The sequence below is a fragment of the Haplochromis burtoni genome, unplaced genomic scaffold (assembly GCF_018398535.1).
Source record: "Haplochromis burtoni strain Fernald_Lab_line unplaced genomic scaffold, NCSU_Asbu1 Contig_101, whole genome shotgun sequence".
Lineage (NCBI taxonomy): Eukaryota > Metazoa > Chordata > Actinopteri > Cichliformes > Cichlidae > Haplochromis > Haplochromis burtoni.
In genome coordinates this window covers 1670308-1695394 of record NW_024582462.1, presented here as the reverse complement: position 1 = coordinate 1695394, position 25087 = coordinate 1670308, and the positions used below count along the sequence as shown (strand labels likewise).

The 25087-nt window shown below is 40.5% G+C and overlaps 1 protein-coding gene across 2 annotated transcripts in view; it reads right to left on the bottom strand.

Moving 5' to 3' along the window:
- The window catches only part of LOC102305954 (collagen alpha-1(XVIII) chain), a 58793-nt gene that overhangs the window by 7361 nt on the left and 26345 nt on the right, over positions 1-25087 (bottom strand). Inside the window, exons 3-27 of one of the 2 annotated variants that reach the window (XM_005943669.3) lie at positions 21640-21887; positions 21379-21549; positions 20510-20641; positions 13610-13684; positions 12292-12378; positions 11010-11133; positions 10602-10645; positions 10049-10228; positions 9855-9881; positions 9686-9739; positions 9477-9557; positions 8953-9000; positions 8717-8851; positions 6536-6589; positions 6118-6153; positions 2427-2561; positions 2026-2085; positions 1893-1928; positions 1647-1691; positions 1264-1326; positions 839-874; positions 659-742; positions 497-562; positions 250-312; positions 50-139 (exon numbers count right to left, since the gene is read on the bottom strand). In XM_005943669.3, the coding sequence (XP_005943731.1) occupies positions 50-139; positions 250-312; positions 497-562; positions 659-742; positions 839-874; positions 1264-1326; positions 1647-1691; positions 1893-1928; positions 2026-2085; positions 2427-2561; positions 6118-6153; positions 6536-6589; positions 8717-8851; positions 8953-9000; positions 9477-9557; positions 9686-9739; positions 9855-9881; positions 10049-10228; positions 10602-10645; positions 11010-11133; positions 12292-12378; positions 13610-13684; positions 20510-20641; positions 21379-21549; positions 21640-21887 (2174 nt within the window). The remainder of the gene's footprint in view (positions 1-49; positions 140-249; positions 313-496; positions 563-658; positions 743-838; positions 875-1263; positions 1327-1646; positions 1692-1892; positions 1929-2025; positions 2086-2426; positions 2562-6117; positions 6154-6535; positions 6590-8716; positions 8852-8952; positions 9001-9476; positions 9558-9685; positions 9740-9854; positions 9882-10048; positions 10229-10601; positions 10646-11009; positions 11134-12291; positions 12379-13609; positions 13685-20509; positions 20642-21378; positions 21550-21639; positions 21888-25087) is intronic. The other variant, XM_005943670.3, reaches the window with a different exon arrangement.

Sequence of the window (25087 nt, the reverse complement as noted above, 5' to 3'; positions counted from 1 at the left end):
TACACAGAAAACTTTATCAGGGAGTTAGGTCTAAAAAGTGCAATATAACCTTGAATCCTTTGGGTCCCACTGGCCCAGGCAGGCCTGACATCATGGATCCATCTGCTGAGATGACAAACCCTGGCTCACCCTTTTCACCCTGTGTGTACACACAAGTACATTTAAAAAAAAAAAAAAGCAACTTCCTGATAGTTTTCATTATAGTGTCCATACAGAAAACAAATCATGTTGTATGTACATCCCACTTACTTTAAGTCCAGGCGGTCCTTGCAAACCTGGTAATCCCATGTCACCCTTTGGACCCTTTGGTCCCTGCAAATAATTATGAGATTTCACAATTGAATAATTGATAATCTATATAATGAAATAAATCAAAGAGCAACAGCAGTGGGATGGTATTCCAGTAGTCTTTTTGTAACCAGAAGAGTCGCCCTCTGGTAGCTATTAGAAAGAATGCATTTGGTCTACACTCAGTGAATTTTGGTCAGGTACTTACAGCAGGTCCCTGAGCTTCAAAAATCCCTGAGAAGTTAAAGGCACCATCTGTGTCGTTCAATAAGAGCTGAAGACAGAGAAAAGGAGTTTTAACAGTAAGACAGAGAATCACTAAACATCATCATGTTTAAATAGTAGAGTCACCAAAAGTATCACTACTTACATCCTGAAGGTTGATGATGGTTCCTGGTGGTCCAGGTGGTCCTGGGGGCCCAGGCAAACTACGCCCATCCTGTCCTGGCTCTCCCTGGAAAAAAATTAATAAATAGTTGACATTTTTACCTTTCAGCACATAGCAGTGCATGTATGCAGTATCTGTCTACCAACTCGTTGATGGTTTCACCTTTTGTCCTTGGTCACCTTTGTCTCCCTTTGGTCCCTACAGACACAGGATTAAACATTAGCTGTAGTTCTTAGTGCCACTTAAATATGTGTCTGTTCTCTCCGACTAGTAAAAATGTAGTATGTGTAAAATCATTAAAAAAAAACATAAACAAAAGACACATATATAACTGTTGCATTTTGTAAGTTGGTTAACCTTACTCTTCAGTTGTTGCTGCATCTGCAATCTACTTTGCAACCCAACCCCACCCAAGCTACGGCTTTTTATGCTGTTTTTGAGTTACATCTGTTGTCACTGATGCATGCAAACTAGTGCAGACTGAAATAATTTACAGGTTGACTGAACATCATTTATTTAAGCATCAGTCTTTAAAAAAAAGGGCACACTGCTTATTAAAATGTGTCAGAATTATTTAGATCAGTGACCTCTGCTCCAGTCAGTCCATCTGTACCAGGAATGCCTGGGTCCCCAGGAACACCCTGCTCTCCCTGCAGAAGGAATGAAGAAAAATAAGCATCATTATGATGTAAAAAGGTGACTTGATTTCTGTCTTCTTAAAACTGAGGAATTCTTTCTGAAAAACTGATAAATAACCAAATCAATGATATTGATTATAATGTTCCAATCCAAATCCAAAAGTTGGCTGTGAAGCTGTAAGATGACAGAATCCTTACTTTCTAGAGCACCATGCAGCCTAAAGCCAACATCTCCTCTCACCACAAGGCCTTTTACTTAATGGTCATTTATGGACCTAAAGCAAGCAGACTTTCAAGAAGCTTGTCTGATTTAATATCTTCAGCAGGCTAACCTTTTGTCCTGGCTTTCCTGGAACACCAACAAAACCATCTTGACCCTATGAAAAGGATGAAGGAGACAAAATAAAGAAATCTAGATTTAAAAAAAACAAATTGCATTTAGCAAAAACAGCAATTTATTGTATGCATCACTGAATGCCATCCAAGGCCTTAGATTTTAAATGTTCACCCATCCAACTTAACCTGAGAACATTTTTCAGGGAGAGCCATTTACATGGACCCACACACAAATATTTTACCTTGGGTCCTGGAAGTCCTGGGAGTCCTGGAGGTCCCTGTGAAAATCAAACCAAAATCAAACCTCGGGTAATAACAGCAGCCGTTCGTGAAATGCAAAAATGATAAGACACTAAAATCGTGCCACATTTGTACCTGTGGACCTCTGGGTAATGTTGCTGCTGAAGCGGCCTCTAGCCCCGATCCTTCCATGTCCTAAAAAAGTGCAAAGGCATCTAGCAATGAGCCAACATGTTTGTTGGAAACGAGGGCTCACATCAAATTTATGCACAGTTAATGATCAAAACTTTTGTTATAACACACACGCTGCAGCATTCACGGACAATTCATTTGCACTGTTTCTGTGTTTACAGGGAGATTGGGTTAAACATTGCATAGTTATTATACGTTCTTTGTCATCATGCTCTAGTTCTACAAACAAATCACTACTCATATCAGCTAAAGTTGCATATTATTCTTAATGATTTTCTAATGATAAAAATGACAAAACATTAGATATATTATCCCCATACATTTAGTAGTGAAACACACTATACCTCAAAGTCTGGGATGAAGTTTCTTCCTGGAGGCCCTGGGGGGCCAGGAGGACCAGGCAGACCCCTAGGACCAGGATGCCCTTCTGGACCATCTGCTCCTGGTAGACCTGGGAATCCTGGTGGGCCCTGATCTCCCTGAAAGAGACAAAATGTTTTTGTTTTTTTTTACTTTTAAAAGTAAAAAAATATTTTAGCAGGTAAGGAGTTGCTTTAACATAGCACAAGAAACCATTTGCCTCAATGCAAGCAGAAAAAGTGAGCAGAATTATGATTGCCAATATCGATAATGGTGGTTTGTCAATGTATGAATAGCAAAATGAGCAGATCTTAACCTTTTGTGGGAGGTAAGTGAGCAGAGCTATGCTGTAGTATTGTGAGACGAAATGAAAAAACACAAATTGCACACATTCCTATTACTGACTCTCTCTACCGATTTACTCTTTGACAGTTTTAAAAGTAATTTAAAAAAAGATTAAAAAACACATTTCAATCGACTTCAGCACAGATTAAATGACACGGGCAGACATCGTCTTTCAACTAACCCTAACTCACTTCTCCACAGTTCCCTCCCGTGTTCTCAGCCTGTTACAATTCAAAACAAAGAAGCGTAGCCATATAAATAAGCAAAAAAAAAACAAAAAAACCCCCAAAAACTTCACTGTTAGCAACACTATTGCAGATTCAGAAGGCAGATTTATAGTATCTGTGTATTGCTAGTTTTTCCTTCCTTCCCTTCTTCCTTCTCAGATCATTCTGACAGCGTGCTTCTTCAACCTAGGAGGAGGAGACTTCAACCTAGAAATTGACAGGCTCAATCCAGCAGTGAGTCAAAGGAATTTGAAGTCCATCATTCTTAAATAATACAAGAGTGAATTTGGTCTTTACAATTCTTGGCGTTCGTATCACTCTCAAGGATTACACCTTCCTTTTACCAGTAAACCACTCACAATCTCGCTTAGACTACTTTCTAGTTAGCTGCTCCATTATGAGCGATATCACAAACTATCAAATTCAGAAAAGAGTCACGCCACCAATTAGGAGCTGGAGATTTATTACATCATTACTGAAAGAACAAAACTTCATGGGCTGGGCGCTCAGGTATGCACCGGCTCACTCCCGGTGGCGGCTTATCGGGGCCTGGTGCCTGTGGCTCAGTCGTGGCCCTTCGGACGGCGTGGAGTGCCCTCGGCCTCTGGGCCTGGGGCTCGGTCCACTGTGGCACAGCTGGCTGCCGGTGGAGCTTAGGGGCACATCACTGCAACCCTCTCTGGCTTCTGCTCCACGGCTGCTGGGTGATCCCTCATCTGGGGCTCTCCTCAGCTCTTTTCGGTAGAGTGGTACGGTTGCCCCTCCGTTGGTCTTCCTTGGACTCTTGCTTTCTGGGGGTCTCTGGTCCCTGGAGGAGATCCAGGGACCAGGATGGGGCTATGGCCCACACCCTCTAGCAGATCGTTACATGAAGGAACCTTTTGAATACAAGTGTGCTCATGCTCACAGGTTTACACACAGGTGTTCACGGACACAAACTACACCTTCTTTTGCTGCTACCTCAAAGCACACTGTGCGCTGTCGATCTTACGTGCTGTGCAATAATAGTCAATATTTAGTATTTACACATAGATTACCGCAATGATGTTGTTTATTATATTGCTCTCTTTTTTGCTTGCTTTCTGTCTTTTTTTTCTCTCAACAGGTGATCCAGGTGATTGATATATATGTATTTTTTGCCCCCCACCTTTTTGTTTGTTTGTTTGTTTGTTTTTGTGCCCTTTATCGCCGTCTCTCTTCCCCGCTGTTCTTCTTTCCCTCCCGCTCTTTCTTTCTCCCTTTCCTTTCCCCCAGTCATGTCTGTCCCGTATGTAACAACTGAAAATAAAATAAAATAAACAATAAAAACTAAGGTCAATCAAATGGAAGAGTACGGCAAGGCGGGGATGGTCCACTTGGTATAGTAAATCCGTTGGGCATCTTTCTTGGCCTTTAGACAATAATTGTGATGGATTAAGGATCCAACCGGTCCGGTTGGCGGAAAAAAAGGGGGTAAAAAAGGACCAAACTTTCTTTATTTTTTTTTAAAGGAATTGGGCACCTTTTTTGGTTATTATTGCCTTGAAGGGATTTTCCCCTTTTTTTCGGGGCTTGGTCTGTGACCCAGCGTTTTGGGTTTATTTTGTATTTTTGATTCCTTATGTTTTATTGAAAACGTGTTAAAACAGCATCTTATGCTGTTATTATTAGTTAGGATTTAGTTGAGTTGTATTCTAGTTTTTCTGTCATCTATGTCTCCTTGGTGGTGTGTCTCTTTTGTTCTCCGTGTTGTCTTTCTTGACACGTGTTCTATGGAAAGCAGGAGATGTAATAATGTAGGGCAAAATATTATCTTACTGTTCAAATAAACTACTCATTTTTCCTGATCCCTAGTAAAATCTAGATAATTATCAGAACACAATACAAAGTTTTTCATCATGTAATGAGAAAGGGTGTGGAGCGTCCAGGAGACAGAACAACTATACTGGGTGCATCTTGTCTTGGACCCAGACCAGTTAGTCTTGCCCCTTCACTTTGTCACACATCTCCAGAGGAGTCTTCATCTGCACACTCCAATACACTCTTTGTGGTGGGGGTGGTGGGTGCTGACCCAGACTCAGTAGTGTTCCGGGGCATTGACATTGCTGACCCCGGGTCAAGCTTCTTTAACATCATGGCGGATTTTGGGGAATGAGGGTGCCCACTGAGCCAGTGGTTTTCTGCCAGTCCCTACTTGTGCTTGTTGGTCCCAGGGTGAGTGGGTGGAGGTCGTCAGCCCGCTCCCTTGGTGGCACAGGTTGGCCTGGACTTCCACCATGTCGGGGAAAAGTGGCGCTGCCAGGTGGTCCTGGGCGCCTCGGGCACTGGAACCCTGGGACCCTGCTATCGGCTCGTACCAGGGTGGCCAGCCTCTAGCAGGGTCGAGTGCCCATTACCTCTGGTTCTCTGGGATTCTCACCCTTTGGCTGTGGGCACCCCATCTGGGGCCTCTCTCCTTCTCCTCCTGGGATGGACAAGTGAATGTCACAGAGATGTGTGGCCTCAGGTCTTGGGCCGTCTTGGGCTGTCCTGGTTCCATCTCTGTGTGCCTTCAGGCTTCTGGTGGGTATTGTTGCAGCTTCCCACCCTCATTATGAAATACATTTGTGACAAAGACTTTCTCACACTCACTGTCTCTCTCTCTCTCTCTCTCTCTGTCTCTCTCACTCATACACACACACACTATAGGAAGATTTGTGGATTCATGTATCTGTGTATTATCAAATGTCTTGTGTTCACATGCTGTATGTTTGTTTTGTTCTTTGTTTCTTACAGATGCAGCAGTTGGCGATACATTGTGCATTTCTATTTGTTTCTATCATCCCATTTCTACTCCCCATCCAAACCACCACCACTTTTTTTTCTCTTGCCTGTCTTGACTTAGACATCGTCATATCCATATATAATATTAATATTTAAAATAACACAAAAATAAATGAATAAATAAGCAGATAAATGATTCACATGAACAAGAGGAGTCTATAGAGATTCTGTATAGCTGTTCTTGCAAAAGCTAAATGTGTTCGGCACCACCATGCATTCAGATCACAAGTCTGATTGCAAAACTAGCCAGCAGGACAGGATTAAAAACAATAACAAAAACAAAAAAACAAAACAATCTTACCTTTGGTCCTGGTTGACCACTCGCACCAGGCTCGCCCTGTTAAAAACAAAAAACATAATGAAATAGAGTTAGCTCGTGTTTAATGGGGAAAGGTTGTTCTTTCTGGTTTCCATGAAAACAAAAACAGAGCGGCTATTGCAATACAGACTTGTTTACACTCAAGCCCCTTTGGCTTTATTGGTCCATTGGGGCATCTCATTAAGAGGCTCTTTGTGTTAGGCGGTTATAGAGTTTTTGTCTAATTGTTTTTGCTAACAGAGCACTTAGAGGCCTTCTCTAGGGAAATCAGAGAGGGCTAAAACTAAAGGTTGAGGATTGGAAAACACACAAATGAGAGCCAAAACCAGTGAGAGGATTTTCTTCTTAAATCCATGTCTTAAATAGTGACAATACAATATATGTTGATCATTAGCCTTACCTTGTCTCCTCTCTCCCCAGCAGGCCCAGGATTGCCATCTTTTCCACTGACTCCCTGCAAGTGTAACAAAATTATTTTTTTCCCCTCAAGAATTTGGATTTACCAGAATAACATGTACATGTATTACAGAGTTGGCATAGTTTGCGTAATTGTGGCTCTTATTCAGATTTTTTGGACAAAAGTGGGCTGCTTGGTGTGAGCTCATAAAAGCGAGCTGTTTGAAATGAGAACATATTAAAGCTCTTGAGCCTCTTTGGTCTGAAGTGAATAAAACTTTCATGAACCAAAGCAGCCTTGCAGTGAGTACATCATTCACACTGTTAGTAAGAGCTTCTATAATTTAAAAAAAACAAAAAGACACATTTCCCCCAACAGATGCTACAGCTGCAACCAAATTCAAGCGCTTGTTGTTCATCACTTTAGCTCCTGCCGTAAAAGCTGCGAGGATAATGGAAAGAAAGGCCTGATCCATTTACTGGTGTGTGGGTGCAAATACAAGCTTTTGAAAATGAAACATTTTCACAAGCCTCTATGTAGTCTCGTGAAAAACAAAGTACATCACATGATTTAATGACGTTTGTTTAGGCTCTCAGTTCTGGCCACAGAATTTCAATCAGGTTGAAGTCTGGACTAAGCCCAGGCCACTGCAACAACCCAATCCTTCTCTTTTTCAGTAATTATATTGTAGATTTGCTGCTATGCTTGGGATCATTGTCCTGCTGTATAACACAATTTCAGCCTGGCTTTAGCCATTGGAGAAATACTTTCAATAAATACTTGAGTATATAGAGGAGTTCATGACTCAGTGACTGCAAGGTGCCCAGGTCCTGTGGCTGCAAAACAAACCCAAATCATTACCCCTCCACCACTGTGCTTAATAGTTGGTATGAGATGTTTCTGCTAATATGCTGCATTTGGGTTTCATCAAATGTGCTGCTGCGCTTTATGACCAGACTTCTCTACTTTGGTCTTGTCTGTCCAAAAGAAATTGTTCCAGAACTCTTGATTAGTTTTACAAACCTAAGCTGTGCAGCCATGTTCTTTTTAGAGAGAATAGGTTTTCTCTTGGTGACCTTCCAAAGAAGCCACACTTGTTTCAACCTTTTTCTAGTTGTACTGTCACAATCTTTAACATCTAATATACTAACTGAGGCTTGTAGAGTCTGAAATGTGGCGCTTGGGTCAGACCTTGTGGTGAAATTGTTGGGACATCCACACTGGGGAAGATTGTGACCTTGTATTAACACACACCTGACTGCACCAGACCCACAAACTACCAACTTCTGCTTTTATAGAAGTGGTCACACTTTATGATGATCAAATAATCAGGTGCATTTGATTAGCATTAACCTTATAAAAAGTAGTAAGGACGTACTTGATTTTTCAGAGAATTTCATCGTGCTGGGAAAACTTCATTTTTCACATGATTATAAAATGAGGTGGCAGATATGTTTATGTACTGTACAATTTAACTAGTGTATGTAATGTATTTCAAAAATGGAACCACTAAGTCTTAACTGCAGACACATACAATCTTTGTTCATTCTGTGCACCAAGCAATGGCAGGAAAGCAGTAAATGAACATTTTAAATGGCCTTGGGGGAAATACTGTCTTTTCAGCCCATTGTACCTGACCAGACCCTGACTCTGAATCAGACCCAGAGCCACTAAACCACTCCTCAGACACCTGAACACAGAACCCAGGTCAGAAATGAATGTTCTGAAGGCAAAGACTAAAAGAAAGATGCATTTTAAAAAAAACTTAATCACAGAAATGTTTCATGCAAAATTATGTTTTTGTTTTTTGTTTTGTTTGTTTTGTTTTTAATAAAAACTGCTCTTGATTTTAATTAATTCTATTGTGTGTGTCAGGTGGGTCCTTTGAAAGAGTTTTAATAGAGTTAGAGTATACCTCCTGTTTAACTTTTAGCATAAATTAGCAAATGACAAATGAGTTTGTTATGTGAGAGCAGCTGTGAAATCTACTAAAATTACATTTTCAGTGTTTGTCTTGTCCTTCCAAAGAAACCATAATACTGTATAAACTTGAGCCTGTATAAACTATAATACTTGAGCTGCTAGAGTTTACAATATGTAGAAAACATATTGGTTCATTTAGTATTTTTAAGCTGCTGCATTTAGATTGGGCTCTAACAGAAAATGGACCAAGGTAAAACTCACAGGAAGTCCAGGTTCGCCCTTTGCTCCATCCCTTCCATCTTTCCCAGGAGTCCCAGGTAGTCCAGAAAAGATGTCCTCAGTAGGAGTTCCTGGGGGCCCTGGCAGTCCTGGGGGACCTGGAGGCCCTGTGGGACCCTGATAACACAAGAAAACATTACAGTTACGGGAAAAATGCTCTGTAAAACAGGTAAACTATAGTGTCAGTATACATAGACAGAGAAAGCAACTTCACTTACTCTAATAATCTCTGTGTCACTGTCAAAGTCTTCAAATCCAGAACCCTCCTGATGAACACAAAGGCAATGACCCCTCATTTAGTCAAAAGGTAAGTCACTTATACTAAAATGTTATGGTTGGTTATAACATAATGAGCCTTTTTTTTCGCATTCCACAATATATAAATAAATATTTTATTTTCAACTTAAAATATTTATTTTCATCCCCAGTATGAATATCACTGCTGTGTAAAAATGTTGAGGAACATAATGAAAACGATGGGCGTATCATCAGATCTGATTTCTGCTGCAACAAATGTGACTTAGCTTTAGCATCACACCAGAAAAAATACAACCTAACAAATTCATATCAACATTTGGAAATAGAATATGGGCAGTGTCTACATGAAAAGTTCACGTATATGAAGGTATACAGAACAGAAACAAGGATTTCACAAATAAACTGGAGCTAATTTTAGTTCCTTGTATGAATCAAGCACACCTGATTTTGCTTAAACTAAGAACAAAATGAATAAATGACTGACCAGGAACACGGAGGACTTGCTGGGCTGCCCTGGAGGTCCTGGAGGACCCGGAGGGCCAGGTAGTCCAACACCAGGATCACCCTGAGAGAAACAGAAGAAAGTTTGTGTTATTTTCTACATTTCAAGGATTACTTACTTATTTCTTTAATTATATATTTAATTTTATAAGTCCATGTTAAAATTTCTGTAACCACCCTGAAGGTTTTTACCTTTTCTCCCTTCGGACCAGACTCTCCAGGTAGTCCTGGAAATCCTTTTGCTCCCTGAGAGAGATGACAATCACGGCAGTGCGCATGAGCTTTCCCCTCTGAGACATTAAATAATAACTTCCACATGAAGGAAACTATATATTTGAAAGACTAGGAGGATTTTACTTACTGGTGAACCAGTTTCCCCTTTGCTTCCCTGGAGAAAAGACAAAAACAGAAAGCAAATCAATCATGTTTAAATCTGACAACACAACAGAGTAAAAAAAACCATCCTGTGCTCCGTGAACGGACGCCTGAATTGTTTAAAAATAGAAGCTTGTGAATGCCTCAAATTCAGTGCACAAACGTGCAGGTTAAACTCACAGGGTGTCCATCTTTCCCTGGAAGTCCAGGTGTGCCTGGGGGTCCCTGTGGTCCTTGTGGGCCTCGTTGTCCAGGCTCCCCTCCTTGTCCCTCTTCTGAGGCTGGTCCTGGAGGGCCTGGAGGTCCTGGGGGACCAGCTGGGCCTGGCTCCCCTTTCTGCCCTGGATAAACCTGGAGGGACTAAGGAGTTAGGATTTTTTTTTTTTTTAATGTAGACTGCAGTCACACTAATTTAAAAAAAATAAAAGGAAAAAAATAGGGCAGCATCAGCTGTAGTAAGTGGGACAAACTTGCTCTACAGGAAACAGTTTCCGTTTTCTCTCTCTCTCTCTCTCTCTCTCTCTCTCTCTCTTTAAAGCACATTTAATGTTAACCTCATCAACCACGTCACTTCCAGCCCATCTAGAGTTACAGCAGAGTACCAACCATCCCCTTTACAGACCTTTAAAGACCTGTTGCCTTAATTATATAAAAACTGTAATGATCTTAACCCATAATATGTTGAAACAGACACATTTATGTTATATAAATTCAGAAGATAATTCTGACTTACAGTGTCAGGTGTGGAAACTGAAGCACCTGTCTGAAATGACTTTGCTGTAACATAAAGAGAAAAAGGAAAAAACAAGCATGTTTGAGCACATTAAAAATGGCACTGCTGTGGATTTGATGAATAAAGCACAGATGAAAAGGTTGAGCATTGGATCATACGAACAAAGGAAAGGAAGCTACACTGTGTTTTCAGCAACATCTGGTGGAAACTCTTGGAAATGCAACCAAGGAGGAGCCGATTTACTCATGAATTGCAGCACAAACGAAGGGAAGCATGAAATAATTTTGCTATATCACTGGTCTAATCCTGAAAATATATATATATTTTAAGTGGCAGATAACTGCTGTTTGTTGCCACAGGACAGAGTTCCTGAGACCACATTAAAACGTTTACATGAATGCATTTTACCTTGCACCGTGGTCACCTCCACTTCCTGCCCAGAAGCTTCCTCAAAGTTGTCATCTTCGTCATCGCTTGTTGGCATCTCAGTGGGTGGAGGTGGGATCACAATGTAAGTGGGGGCCAGCTCTGGCTAATAACCACGATGGTAAAACAAACAAACAAACAGACAAACAAACAAAAAAAGAAATCAGTGTGCATCTTTAGACCAACCTTCAGCACTAAACTGCATATTTTTTATATTTTTAAATGCATAATATTCTGCAATCTGGATATTACAGCAAACTAGTTATAGCTGCAGCTGTGGATTAATTAAAGAGCCTTTCTTTTTTTTTTCTTTCATAATTCAACAAAGAGTCTCTGTATATGTGCACAGACAACCAAACAAGAAAAAGAAAGAAAGTGAAGCGTTTGCCACGGATGGTAGGAAATGTTTGCTCTCAGATCAGATCCAAATACAGTGTCACACTGACAGCCTCATTCTGCGCATTTCTTAGATTATTCCAACATTACGTCTACAAGATCTGCTGCGATCATAAAATGTCATGACCGCACGCCTAGAAAAGCCCGCTGTCCTGCTCATGAATGATAAATAGAAATGACTGCAGATGGGGAAAAAGGCTGTAAATCATTTTCTTTCCTGAAGAGAGTTTTTGATTTTAATCCATCGTCTGACAGGCCTTTGAGTGTCCAAGGGAGATGCTTATTAAGTAGCTCAGACTGCCTGGAGAAGAGGTCGCACACATCTGGATTGTGTGTTCATACAAAAGGGACTGAAATACATGTACATCAGTGAAGTCATACTTGGACCACAGATGGTGATCTGTGTGATTGAAATCTCTCTTATCTGCACTTTTAGATGGTTTCTTAGCTAGTTTCTTGGAAGACAATCACCAAAAACTCAAGTGTCTTTGACTCTGTAGCTTAAAGTTCCCAGAAAATGACTAAAAAAATCAACTAAAAATTGATTTGTGGACTGAGTCTTAATATTAAGTTAAGTTTTTAAAGTTTTAATCAACAGGTTTATTTTAAATCACTATGGGAACATAACTTATCTATACAATGACACATTGGCCATCTTCTTTTCTTTTTTAGTGGGCTTTTTTAGAAGCCATTTCCTTAAGCATAGTAATGTGATATTATTTGCATAAATTCATTACAGATTGCACAGAGCTGGCAGCAAATATCATCATTTTGGTGTCTCCACAGGTACTGAGAGGACAGGAGCTTTTTCATTTGTGACTCGCTTGCGCAAATAAGTGGGGTAAAAACAAAACAACAGTGCACACACCATGGTGAACTCTCTCTCCTCCACAATCTTCTTCACTTCATCTTTACCCTCCAAGTTTTCATTGTCACCGCTCCCGTAGCCAGAGGCCTGGAGTTGAAAAGGAGAGCAGGATAAAAGGAATTAGAAGACAAAACACAGAGAAAGTTGGAAAAGTTCAGCAGACCAAAATTCCATCTGAGTTTTTAGCTGCAGGAAGTGAAAATTAAATGAGGAAAGAGGCCAAATGTACACATAAGCAAAACAGCCTTATTCCAGAGTTTGGTTCCCACGGTTACTCACATGTTACTGATGTTTTTCACTGAAACTTATCTTTAATTTAAACAAACAAACAAACAAACACTGGATATCAGAAATGATTAATGTTCTAAACAACATTATCAGGACAGACTGACTGTGGCTCGGTCAGGAATGTCAGTGTGTGTGTGTGTGTGTGTGTGTGTGTGTGTGTGTGTGTGTGTGTGTGTGTGAGTGAGAGATAGAGAGCTTGTTTATGTTGTATATTACAGCACCCTGCAAAGGTCATGACTTTTGCTTTTTGCTTTTCCTAAAAATAACCTCTGTCTCACAAGATTACATATTCCTTCTCAGTATATTTTGTTACCTTGCTAACACAAGAAAGGACAATATTATTGAGGAAAATTTATCTCCATAGCCGGTAGTGGGCTTGATAATGCGTGTAATTTAAGACATTGACTTTAAATGTAGTGCTCTTTAAAGATTTTAAAGGCAAGCAAATAGAAGAAAAACTGGGCAGCTCACCAAGATTTAAGAGGAATTACAAGCAAATTAAATAATTTCAAGCACATATTAAGCTGGACTTTGTATTTATGATTACACCAATCCCTGTATGTTGTAACGCCACTGTAGTTACAAAACAGGTAAATTTATGACATTTTGAACATTTTCATATTTAACGTTTTACCTCTAAATGATTAAAAAAATGTGTGAAATGACTTTTTGTCAGTCAAAAATATATAGTGTGACAGTAGGCCATTTCAAAACCAGTTGTTTCAAGCTGACCTAAAGCACTGAAAATAACCTGACACTATTTCTGGGAAGCTGTTTGACAAGATTATAAAATCTAGCTGCTTTGACCCGCTGTCACTTTCATTTGCACCAAAGCAGGTGGAATGGATTCATGATGGTTTATGCTTTTAAATGTTTAAATGTAAATGATGTATGTGGGCGTCAGAATTGAATTTTATGCAGTACTGTATGTCTACCAGCAGAGGGAGCCATAGTTCCAAGTTTGCAGTGTTTTAGAGACGTTTGAGGAGCTGAACTTTTCTCAGTTTCGAGTGTTTTCATGCAGACTCACATAAGGATCGTCCTCCTCACACTGGTCATCTGGGGCCGTGGGATCTGCCTTCAACAGCAGCTGCTGGATGGAGCCCTGGAGAGGAGAGTTCGTGTTATATTGCACGCTAATTTAATTCATTCTGTCATTAAATTTTATAGAAGCTCCGAGGACATTTTGCACGCGCGCGCACACACACACACACACACACACACACACACACTAATTTGGTCTGTCTGCATAACAGTTTATCTGTCTCTCATTCACTCATTAGCACGCATAATTTACTGCATACACACTGAACATATTAACACACACATTCAACACTGCTGCAAACATCTGGCTGGGAAACAGGTGCATTTCTGTATCTGCTCCAAAGACAATTTTCCCATCAACCTTAAAGCACCAGCCCATAATTTTAATATTTACTTGTGGCAAATTAACACAGAAGATTAAGCTATTTCAAATCCTTTCTGTATTTATACAATTATATAATCCTCTCATCAATTTTCTTTGTCTTAATCAAGGAGGAGGAGAGGCCGGAGACTATCCCAGCTGTGATAGGACGAGAAGCAGGGTACACCCTGGACAGGGCTATCACTGAGGGACAGATAACCATTGCTCCACCAGGAAGGAAGTTTGAGTGCTCAGAGAGAAACCATGTAGACAAAGGGAGAACACAGAAAGTATTATATGATGGATTTACATTTAAAAGGCCTGTGGAAACAAGGTAGGGAATGACTCCCCCAAGACTAGCCAGTCTCTACTCCTGTGGCCCTGTGAAGTATAAGCATGTGTAGCTAATGCTGTCGTATGTCTTAAATTATTGCCCAACTAATGATAATATATTGATCTTGAGCACATTTAGGCAACTAATTTGTTATTTTGATGAGAATTGAACTGAATTGAACTGAATTGAACCTGCCCCATGAAGAGACATGTAACAGCGTTATTAGCTGAGCTATTTTAACTGGGCAACTTTTTTCTTTTGCTGTATGTGAGCTCATCCACAGTCTTGGATGGTGTCCCAGGATACTCTGGAGGCCGACAGAGGGAAAGTGGAAGGTTGTGAAATAATGCAGCACATTTAAACCTTTCATTCTAAAAAAGGCTGTTTCTTTTTGGAAGTTAATGAATATTGAATTTTGGTAAGTCTCTCGTATACAGTCCATACTTGTCTGTAACCTTGAGCCAATATGTGGGATGACTCTGAAAGGTAACCTCTAGAGAAGGGTCCCATTCCCAATCCGAACTAAATTTGGTTAGAAGGAAATTTTTGGTGACCAATTTTGTCATTTTATATCATTTTAAAATGCAGGTTATGACTATTTAATGGATGGTTTTACACTTACACAGAGATAGCTGCACCTGGTTTCTTATTTTGTAAAGGGGCGCTCTGACAGCAAGGTATCCTTGCAGAACCTTGGAGGTAATGTGTGACATGTTTATGCCCTCCAAGCCCCTCGCTGGACTGTAGAGCTGTCAGCACATATAGTTGTTTTATGCTGGCAGAAACTCAAACGGTCTTTGTTTTATCATGGGAAGGATACGTGTCATGCTTTCTTCTGCTGTTAGGAAACGATGATAAATTACGCTTTATTCAGATTGTGTCATTTGTGAGGTCTGCTGTAAATACTTGTAAATACTCATAAAGGAAGGAATGCAGTTTTAGAATGAACAGAAATTAGAGAACAATATAAAGGCGCACACATGTTCAGTGATTGCAGCTGATGATAAACATGTCATAATTCTGACAAGTTATCACACAGTAAGCCAAATATCCTAAGCCATTATCTACCAATGTAAGGAGCATATCAAAGGTGGTTAAAGGTGGGTTTATTTAGTTCTCGGTCAAGGACCAGTGCACTCATAGTATAACAAAAGGTCATTTAAATCAGAGTCAGTGGCCCTGTCTTCTTATTGCATCTGTAAATACTTGCTAAAGGCAATTTCAGCCAAGTTTGTTGATACTGGGATCAGGCCAGATGACAAACAGCTGGTTTTAATGGAATGAAGGACAGCCTATGAAATTTAATGGCGGCAAAGGAGTGAGAAATAGCGATATAGGGAGAAGCAGAGAGGAAGGAGAAGGAAGGGTGGATTGGAGCTGGGGATAGTGAACCAAATCAGAGACATCTGCTTGGTGCAGTAAACAACACATCTGAAACAAACAAAGAATGTGCCACGCAACCTTTTCCGCCTCCTTTAAACGACTATAACATGTGGATTTGCCCCTACATTAAAGCCACAGCCACATGGATGAATGATTTAGTCGGTTAGTTTGTAAAAAACTTTTTTGATTACGTGAATTTAAACACAGGAAAGCAGTTGGAGAATTTCTCGGCAAGTTTCTGGTTGCAGTTTTCAAATGCTCGCCACCACGCACGGCTGTCTGTAGCAGCGACAACTGAACACACAGCACATCGAACAGGTGAGCACCAGTTAGTTGTTTGTAGCAGAGCATATAATTATGGTGTAAAAAACCAGCTTTACCTACCAACAAACCCACAAACAAACGAACCAGTGGAAAAACCAACCTAAGTACCAGTGCACCAACAAATCAACCAACTGGCCAACCAACCAACCAAAAATGCTGCAAAGCTGCACCATTTATACTGTCTGCTTAATATATTGTCTAATTGCCCTAGCCTTTCATTCCTTTTAATCCAGGTCTAGCAACTAAGCATCACAGGTGTCACCTCAGACTCATCTGAACGTTTGTAGGTCTGGGATAAACATGTGCTGCTCAAACCTTTATAGTCAGCTAGTGTTAAATTTCTGTCATAAGTCACCCTTGAAACAAAACAGACAACAGTAAATAAACATCATTCCTGGCACAAATTCAAGAAAACACACCAGAGAGCCTTCACACACGAGAGCTGTCAGTATCGCTAATGGTACACCGCAAAACAAAGCAGTACTAGCAACTTCATTTCTTAAAAATGTAAACAAAATCAGTCTAAAAGTGAGCTGAAGATGTTAGTAAATGAGGTCGGGTGCATTGAAAATGACCGATGGAAAGGAGGTCAAGCTTCAACTGGTTTCTACAGTAAATTCACAAAAGTCAGATGATTTCAACAAAAGTTTGTATAAACAGGAGTGTGGTTGTGCACTTGGCTGCTTAGTTATACAAACATTAAAACCTGTATTTCTGCTTTTTTTTGTTTGAACGTTTTGTTATTACGCTTTATCACAAGATGAATTCTTATATTTAATAATAAGTGAATAGAAATAAATATACCCTGTCTATTGACTGTAAATTAATATAGAAGTGCATCTGTGAGTGAATCACAGTGGAAAAAGTCTGATCAGTTGCTATGGAGATAAATAACTTCATGCAGCTGTTGGCATTGCACTTAATGCTTCCTCATCTATGAGAAAGTGCAAACATTGTCTGTTTGACTTCTTTTGTTAAACTGTTACTGATGTATCTTCAAAACTTCACAGTAGCTGAAGTATTTTGCAACATATCAGCTTCTAGTTTATATAGCCACGCATGCTGCATGACATGCGTCATCGGGGCTGTTTATATATATTTTGAAGTCTGGTTATTGCTCACAGACAGACACTGGACTTTTCAGATGCCAGAGATGAGAAACTGTTGTGTGCCTGCAGTTACTGGCAGTCCCTGGACACTATGGCTGCCACAGGCCAAAGCATGAGAGAAGACATCCAAAAGGTCACTTTGCACTACTGTGTTAAAGGCCAACACACATTTTATGTTGCGCCCTACATGACCTGTGGTTCAGTGAAGCCAGTTTAACATATGAGTAACTGGTTCAGCAAGGACAAAGATATTTATTTGTTTTTGTGTGTTCATGTAACGCTGTGGAGTAGTGCAGTGCTGCAAAGAGCCGCTGCTGCATCGTTTTGGAGGAGGATCAGTTTGAAAGTTGAACAGCTGGAAACAGACAGTTACTTCTGCTCCTCTTTTTCTGAGAGATGAGGAAAGAGGGAGGAGAGGATGCACGAAGAGAGCCAAGAAAGGAGTGAAAGAGTTTATTGGCAAGAGAAAGAACAACTCTGAGCCCCAAGTGGTGATATCATCCAGCTTTATACACGCTACATAGGGCTTAATTTATTCATGTTTAATTTATGCTACAGCAGTCGTGTACGTTTGCTGAGGTATTTGCTTGTGGAGAGGCTATGTAGAGGGGTTTTAACCACCACAAACATGCTCCTGTGCATTGCACCAAAATCCCAACTGCACAGTGCTCAACATGGATGATGCTTTGCGTTCATTTAAGAACCCAGACAGGCAATGCAGTGTTAGGAAAGTTCACCTGACACAGGAAAAGAGTGAAAAAACCTCAACAACAGAAAAAAAGAAAAGTATGGACAGTGGCTGTAATAAAAACTTTTCATCTTTTTAACACTGTTAATTAAGCTTTTTTTTGGATGTTACAACTTCAATCCACAGCTGGCTAATTGAACCACAACAACAAAAGCAAGAGTAGTTCACAGATGGTTGCACCACATTCTGTATTTCCAATACTGCCCCCATCTGACATCAGGCGCTTTTAGACAGATTGCCTGAGTACCTGCAGAGAGCTGTACAGTCAGCAATAAAGAGTTGAGAAATATCAACAACAAAAACCCACATGGCACAGACTGTTCATCAAGCAGGGCTATAACAATGACGGTAACAACAAAGTTTGTAGCTAGCCAAAGTTCTGATTGGCTAGCAGGTCTTAGCCTTAGTATCCTGATAAGATAAGATAAGATTGATCGCACAGTGGGGAAATTTGTGCGTTATTTGTGCATTATATTCAAGGTTAAAAGAAGCCTTAATTTCAGACTTCTGTGTTTTGTAATCGATTGAGTTTTAGCCTAAGAAGCAGCTGCTACAGTGAATTTGCCATTTTTTGATTGTTGCAAAGTTACTCGCATCTTCCCCAAACAATCCAACAGTTCAATCAGAGAGCAAATGTTTAAAACAAATTCTCCACTTCCATGAAACCTCGAATACAGCCAACGTGAAAGACTTTTGTCAATATTTTAATCATGGTCCTACATCACAAAGTGAAATAGCTTCAAATGTGGGTAACTATAACTTGCTAGCAACCAGTAGGCTGATATTAAACAGTGTAGATGTACAGTATGTGGCCTTAAGTTGGGTAAAATAATAGAACAGAATAGAATAGAAATTGTACGTACAATGGAATTGTGGCACAAGAAACACTGAAAGCAGAGGAACTTTTTGCTCTTTCTAAAAGTTGTTGTAATGCAGCTACACTGGCATTTTTAGTCAGGATATTACAAAAAATATTTTGTTTCCACAAGGCTTTGGCAGGATGCCTGCAGCTATGACTCATGGGATAAAACAGCAGTAATTTAGTCTCAATTAAAATGACACTGAAATTGAATTGCAGGGGAAAGAAACCTCACATTTCTAATGGTCTATAACCCCGCATTGCCCTTAAAGCTACTATAACACCAATATAAGTCCTCCTCTATTAAATACATCACTTTATGTACTTTCGACAGCCTGAAAGGGTTACTGGAAATCATTATTCATAAATTAAACACAGACCAAGATATACAAGATTTGAAATGATGCTAGAGTGAGTTGCTTTACATCTAAAATGAAACTGTAGCTCCTGGTGATCTATGTACGTACGTCAGCGTTGGTTTTAAACCACAATAGGTAGGAGAAACCTAACAGATTGTTTCAGCGGGGAAATGAACTCCCCTCAGAGACCAAAAAAAATTCCTGAATAAACACACTCTGCCTCCCTGGCTCATTATATTTCTTTGAAACTCTCCTCACGTTTCACAAATAAAATCTTAATGACAGAGAGCCCCCCCAAAAATACAAAAACCCAAAAGCTGCTTTTTGATAAGGATTTCTTTCCACTGTTGTGGAAATGGAACATCTTGTAGTCTGTTCGTCTCATGAACTTGGATAAAAAAATAATTCACGAGAACAAAAGGTTAAAAAGTGGCAAAGAAGAGGACTATATTTTGTTTTTAAAGTCACAGGTCGTGTGCTTTTCTAGTTCAGCCACCGGTCGTGGGTTGATTTATTCGGGAAAAGTACTGTTGGCATGTTTTCTAAAATGAACTTGGGTCTCTTCTTATTAAAATGTAATATTCTGACAGTTCACTGAAGATGTTTTAGATAGATATCTTGATGACATAACAGATATTTTCTGACCCACACTAATACAAACTATTTTCCCCATAGATATGCAAAAAAAAGCTATTTTCTTCATCATATCTGCAGTCGCAATGTGATGAACAAAGCCAAATTACAAAACAACAAATCATAGATAATGGGGACGAAAGTGCTGAAGCTTTTACTGGTTTATTTTCTTTTATAGAGCACTGCTTGCATTGGCCAGCTTTGCACATGGATTTGATTTCTCAGCACTTCTCGATAACACGTACTTGCTATAAATGCACAGGGATATTTTTAACTATCGTGAGGGATTTTAGCCTCCACCCTTTAATATTTACTATTGTTTGATTTCTCATCTTTATAGGGAAAGAATTGGCAGCCGCAATCACAGGTGCACTCAGTTTAAATCATTCAAAAATGAGACTACTAGCCCTGGTGCACATATGTAAGTAAGCAGCCTGTCATTTAGGAGCTCTCATAGGACAAAGAAGTGCTCATGAGTACACTTGGTCATTCATTTCTCGCCTCCCGTGGCAGTCGTAAAGCTGCCAACGAAGACTATTGTGTTCATTCTCAGATGTAAAGTCGGCAACTGTCCAAACACCACATTTGTTTCTGCAACTAGCTGTGGATTCAATATTCATTTCAAAGTCATTGATCCAAACCCACTGACACTTGGGATGAGGAATAAGCACAGCAGAAATGCAGCTGTTGTACAGAGCTGACAAAAGACAGTGTAGGAAGTACCGAAGTGCTCACGTGGCTAGAAGGGACACAAACACGCACACATCGACACTTACCACAAACCTCTGCAGGCCCGTACCCCCGGCGTTCCCTACAAAGATCCCTGAGCTGGACTCGAAGGTCAGAGGCTGAGCACTCCTGATGAAGGCAACCCGGTGGTATTCCTCACAGTCCATGTAGAGGCGCACCTACGTGTTGGGACAAGTGCACATGCTTGAGCTTTAAAACCATATGAAAAAAAAAGGAAAATGTAATTGTATGGAACAGATGATCTGTGCAAACATCTTTATTCCTTGCATTTAGGCACACAGTAAGTGTATGTCTGAATTTTGTGACATAATACTCATATGTAAGGTCTGAAAACGAGAAAACTATTTAGCAGCCTGTTGCCATGTTGGTGTTTTAAAACCAAATATGACAATACAGTAGCAACTTGCCAATCACAAGGTAGGCTGACCTAAAGAAAATCACGCTTTATCCATTCTTTTGAGCATCACACACAAAACAGGACTTTAAACTATAGATTGAGACCACAAACTCTGGAAAGTGTTTCCTGAGGTCACAGATAAAGATGCTGATTGATCATTTTTCCATAAACTTTTATATCTCAGACTTTGTTTTAGAAACATGAGTCACCCCCTGCTGGCCATAAGAAATAATGCAGGTTTAAGATGCTTGTGACTCTTGAAGGTATATCTACCTTAGGTATATCTACCTTATATATAGTGTCTATGTGCAGAAAGGAATTGGATTTATCCACAAAGTGCAATGAAGCGCAGATGCACAACAGTCACACTGCTCAGTTTCAAATAGCTTGTCCACAAAGAAAGCAAGGCGAGGTTATGTTAGAAATCAAGTTGCCAAATCCCACTTTAACATAGCATAGAGTACACCAAGAGATAATTAGCATAACATCTTTAATCACCTCTGAGCCCTGCACAGTGAGTGTAAACCTCGCCCATCTTCCTGTCAGGTCACTCATTTTGAATGAAGCAGCTTCCTGGGTGCGGCCTCTTGTTTCTGCGTCGGTGTAGTACAGTACGACTCTCTGGGAGCCATCCTCCACTTCAGACAAAGCCACACCTAATTGTACAATCTGAAGAACATAAAACATGTAGAAAAGCTTTAATATTTTCCTGGAAGGGAGCAAAAAACAAAGAAGAGACGTGATGAACAGTGTCCTCACTTTCTGATATGCATCGGTGATGGCGAACAGCACGCCGCCTTGCCGGGTGGTCGGTTTAGCTGTGACTGTGATGGCAAAGTCGTGATAGAACGGATCGGGGATGAATGACTTTGTAAGCCGCCCCACGTTGGCTTCCGGGCCGAAGCTGTAAGCGGGGTAACCCTCGAAGCCTGTGACGAAGGAGACGGAGGGAGGGAGGGGAATGCCAATTAACTCTGTCAGGTCCAAAGCTCCTCGAGGACCGCGGTCTGCAATAGACGAGCAGAAAGGAGGAAGAATCTTGTTAGAGGAGGGAAAAAATATAATACTCATCCAAAAAAACAACAACCCCAAAACAAAACAAGAATTAACACAAACTGATGTCAGGAAATTCAGACCAGGACAAACACGGAAACACTACCTGCGTCTAATTACTTCATATATAGGTAAGAGAGATCTGTGAGCAAATAATTGTGTTTATATACAAACACACACAAAAGCTCGCAACACTGAAATTCATTCTCTAAACATTTGTATGCAAACGCTGATCAAAAACACTCACAAACATCACTGGAAATAATAAGAGATGAGACACTCCAGCTTCTGGCACCTAGTCCTTGACAAAATAATCAAGCTGCCATGTGTTATTTGGTGTGCTTTGTGTTTTGATGGGTGCTTGAAGGTGATTGAGTACACAGTCCATAGAGGGCAGGAGACTAGTGGCAGTCTACAGCTCATATTTACTTCTGGGCCCCCTAGTGGGTTAATCCACTGGGGTCAGAGAAAAATGTTGCTCTAGAAATCCAAGCATTCCACAGCTGTGGACAGAGAGTGTAGGTGTGCTACACTCATCAAGTGTCATCTTTCGGCTGCCGAGACCACTGAAAAGATAAATGTATAAAAATGATAATTGATGTACAGAAAAGTCGTCTGTTTCAAGCCTTCTAATGTTTGTCTTGAAACATTTTGGAGTTTGTCAGACATAACCGATAAAGTTTGAGAAGGAGCTTCCATCCTAACCATCATTATCATAGCTGCACAGTATTCATGCATGCAGGACTCTGCCACAATGTGTGTGGTGACTAACCCCCCTCCCCACCGAATAACATGAAAACCTATTTAGCAAACGCTCACAACGCTCTCCCTTTGTCACAAATGTGCAGGCCGTCTCCCCCACACCTGGTTCTCTTTAGTAGGAAGACCCCAGGAACAATCGTCTGTTCTTTCAGTACGTATGGGCAACGAGATATAGAGCTTGGGCATCTGGAAGGCATTAAGCAAAACTAATACACACATGCTGTGCAGTGGCAGCTCCTGTAAATTAGACGTACCGTGTGGCGTGTGTACGTCTGTGTGCAGAGGAGCGGCAAAGACAAAAGAGGGGGGAAAGAGAAAGAGAGGCCGAGACAGCGAGTGCAAGCATCAAGTCTTCCACAAGCATGATGTGTGCGTGCCCGTGTGTGGCCAGTAAATCTCCCCGCTGGAGGCCAGGCACACTTCTTCCCCCTCCTTCATTAATTGGATTGAAACTGCTACAGACTGTGGCAATTAAAAAATAACAGCGAAGAGGAACCCACACCACTCTCCTGTGTAATGCCCACTGCAGCCAAGCTCTGTAATTTCACTACCAGGTTAGAGTTACTTTTACTGAAATGGGATACAAAAGTTGGTCTCCTCTTTTTTCCACCATTTCCTCAAAGATCTTTATCTTCACACAAAGTCAAAATATGCCATTTCAGATTTTCTTGACTTTGTGTGAGTCGAAGATTGGAAAACTTAGCCGATTTCTCATACAATAGTGACATGTAAATCCCAAGCCGTGCCCTAAAATGTAACCTGCTTTGTCATTATTGCACACTGGAGTTGTCATTAGGCAACCAGAAGACTAACAAAATATCACCCCATGTTCATCTTTCATATACAGTCTATGATGTTTTATCATTACTAGATTCCTACACCAGCAAAGCCAAAAGGCATCTAAGTAATCTGATTGCATTGTAATGTAAGATTGTTTGGAAGTGCAAGCGACGTACAAGAAGTGCATCCCAACTCACTAAACGATGTCAGCGTGTACAGCGTGTTAAGAGGACTTTAACTCGGGAAGCTGTAATTATTAAGCTGATACATTTTAATTCAAGAAAGCTTAAACAAGCACTGAGAAATATTTTCCAAGTATTCTTTGACCAATTTCTTATTCCAAAAAGATCCTTGGAATCAGAAAATCAGTGACTGGATTGTTGGCTGCTTCATCTCCAGACGTGAACATTGCTCTATATCTTCTCTCTGTTGTCAGCGGTTAAACTTCGCCAAAGAACTTCTGCCAAAATTCCCACAGTGCTGCCTGTCACTCGCTGCGTCTTTTGCCCGAGAGTGACTTCACTGCAGATGTTCCTCCACTAGGTCAGACAGCTGGACAGATCACCATGGAAATGTGACTACACTCGCTGTGTTAGCTCTAGTTCTCATGATGCAGCAGGACCCCGTGATTGTACTGGGTCATGCATGATCCCAGTGCCACATTTGTAAGCCGGCAGCTGATCGTGTCAAAGGAATATTCATATCTGTGAATAAGGAAAGTAGAGCAGTGAAAATTTAAAACATCCCAGAGCAAAAAAAGATGTCAGCTGCGAGAACCTTGTGACTAATTCTGGTCAGGGTGTGACTCTTCTCAGACTAATCTGCTTTGGCTCAGTCTGAGCACCATCTGTACTGGAACAGGGCACGAGAATGAGAGCAGAGGAAGGCTCAGGAGATACAGTACGAGTCCTCCAGCTAGCTAGCATTCACAGTAATAACTTCAAGGTGTATAAATGAACTACAGTGGTGCCACATGACTGAGTCACTGAGGAATAGTACTGGGTTTAGTCAGGTGAACTCCCTTTTCTTAAGAAAAAGGGAGGGAATTAGGAAGAAAATGAAAATAAAAGCAAATGTTATTAATTTCACAAGATACTGTTTGCTCACAGTGCTTCTAAACAACTGGGTTTAAATGTAATAAAGTGACAGACTTTATATTATATTTCCAGTTTAGGATTTCATGTTATTGTAAGGAGGCAGCACAGTGGTGTGGTGTTTAGCACCATTGCCTCACGATAAGAAGTTCTTGGGTTTGAATCCAGATGAACAGATGGATGGATGCCACCAACAAGCAAATGCTTTTCTTCTATATGAAGAAAATTCATTACACTGAAAATCGTCTACAGATGGCTCGACTAACGGCAGCTGCAGAAGGCAGAAGGAATGGGAAAGGCTTCAATACTAAAGAAATCACTGTATCAAGTGGAGGAAGCGAGGCTGAGGAACAGTGTGAATTACAACTCTCCAATGTAGCCATGTATTGTAAAACTAAAGTGTTCTTTCACAAGGAAATGAATGTGTAATCAAATGTGTGTGTATCTTTTCTGTGTGTTTACAGAGAAGCTTGTGTTTGCATGTCTGCTTTCTGTCCAAATGAGCAACGCTCTATCCA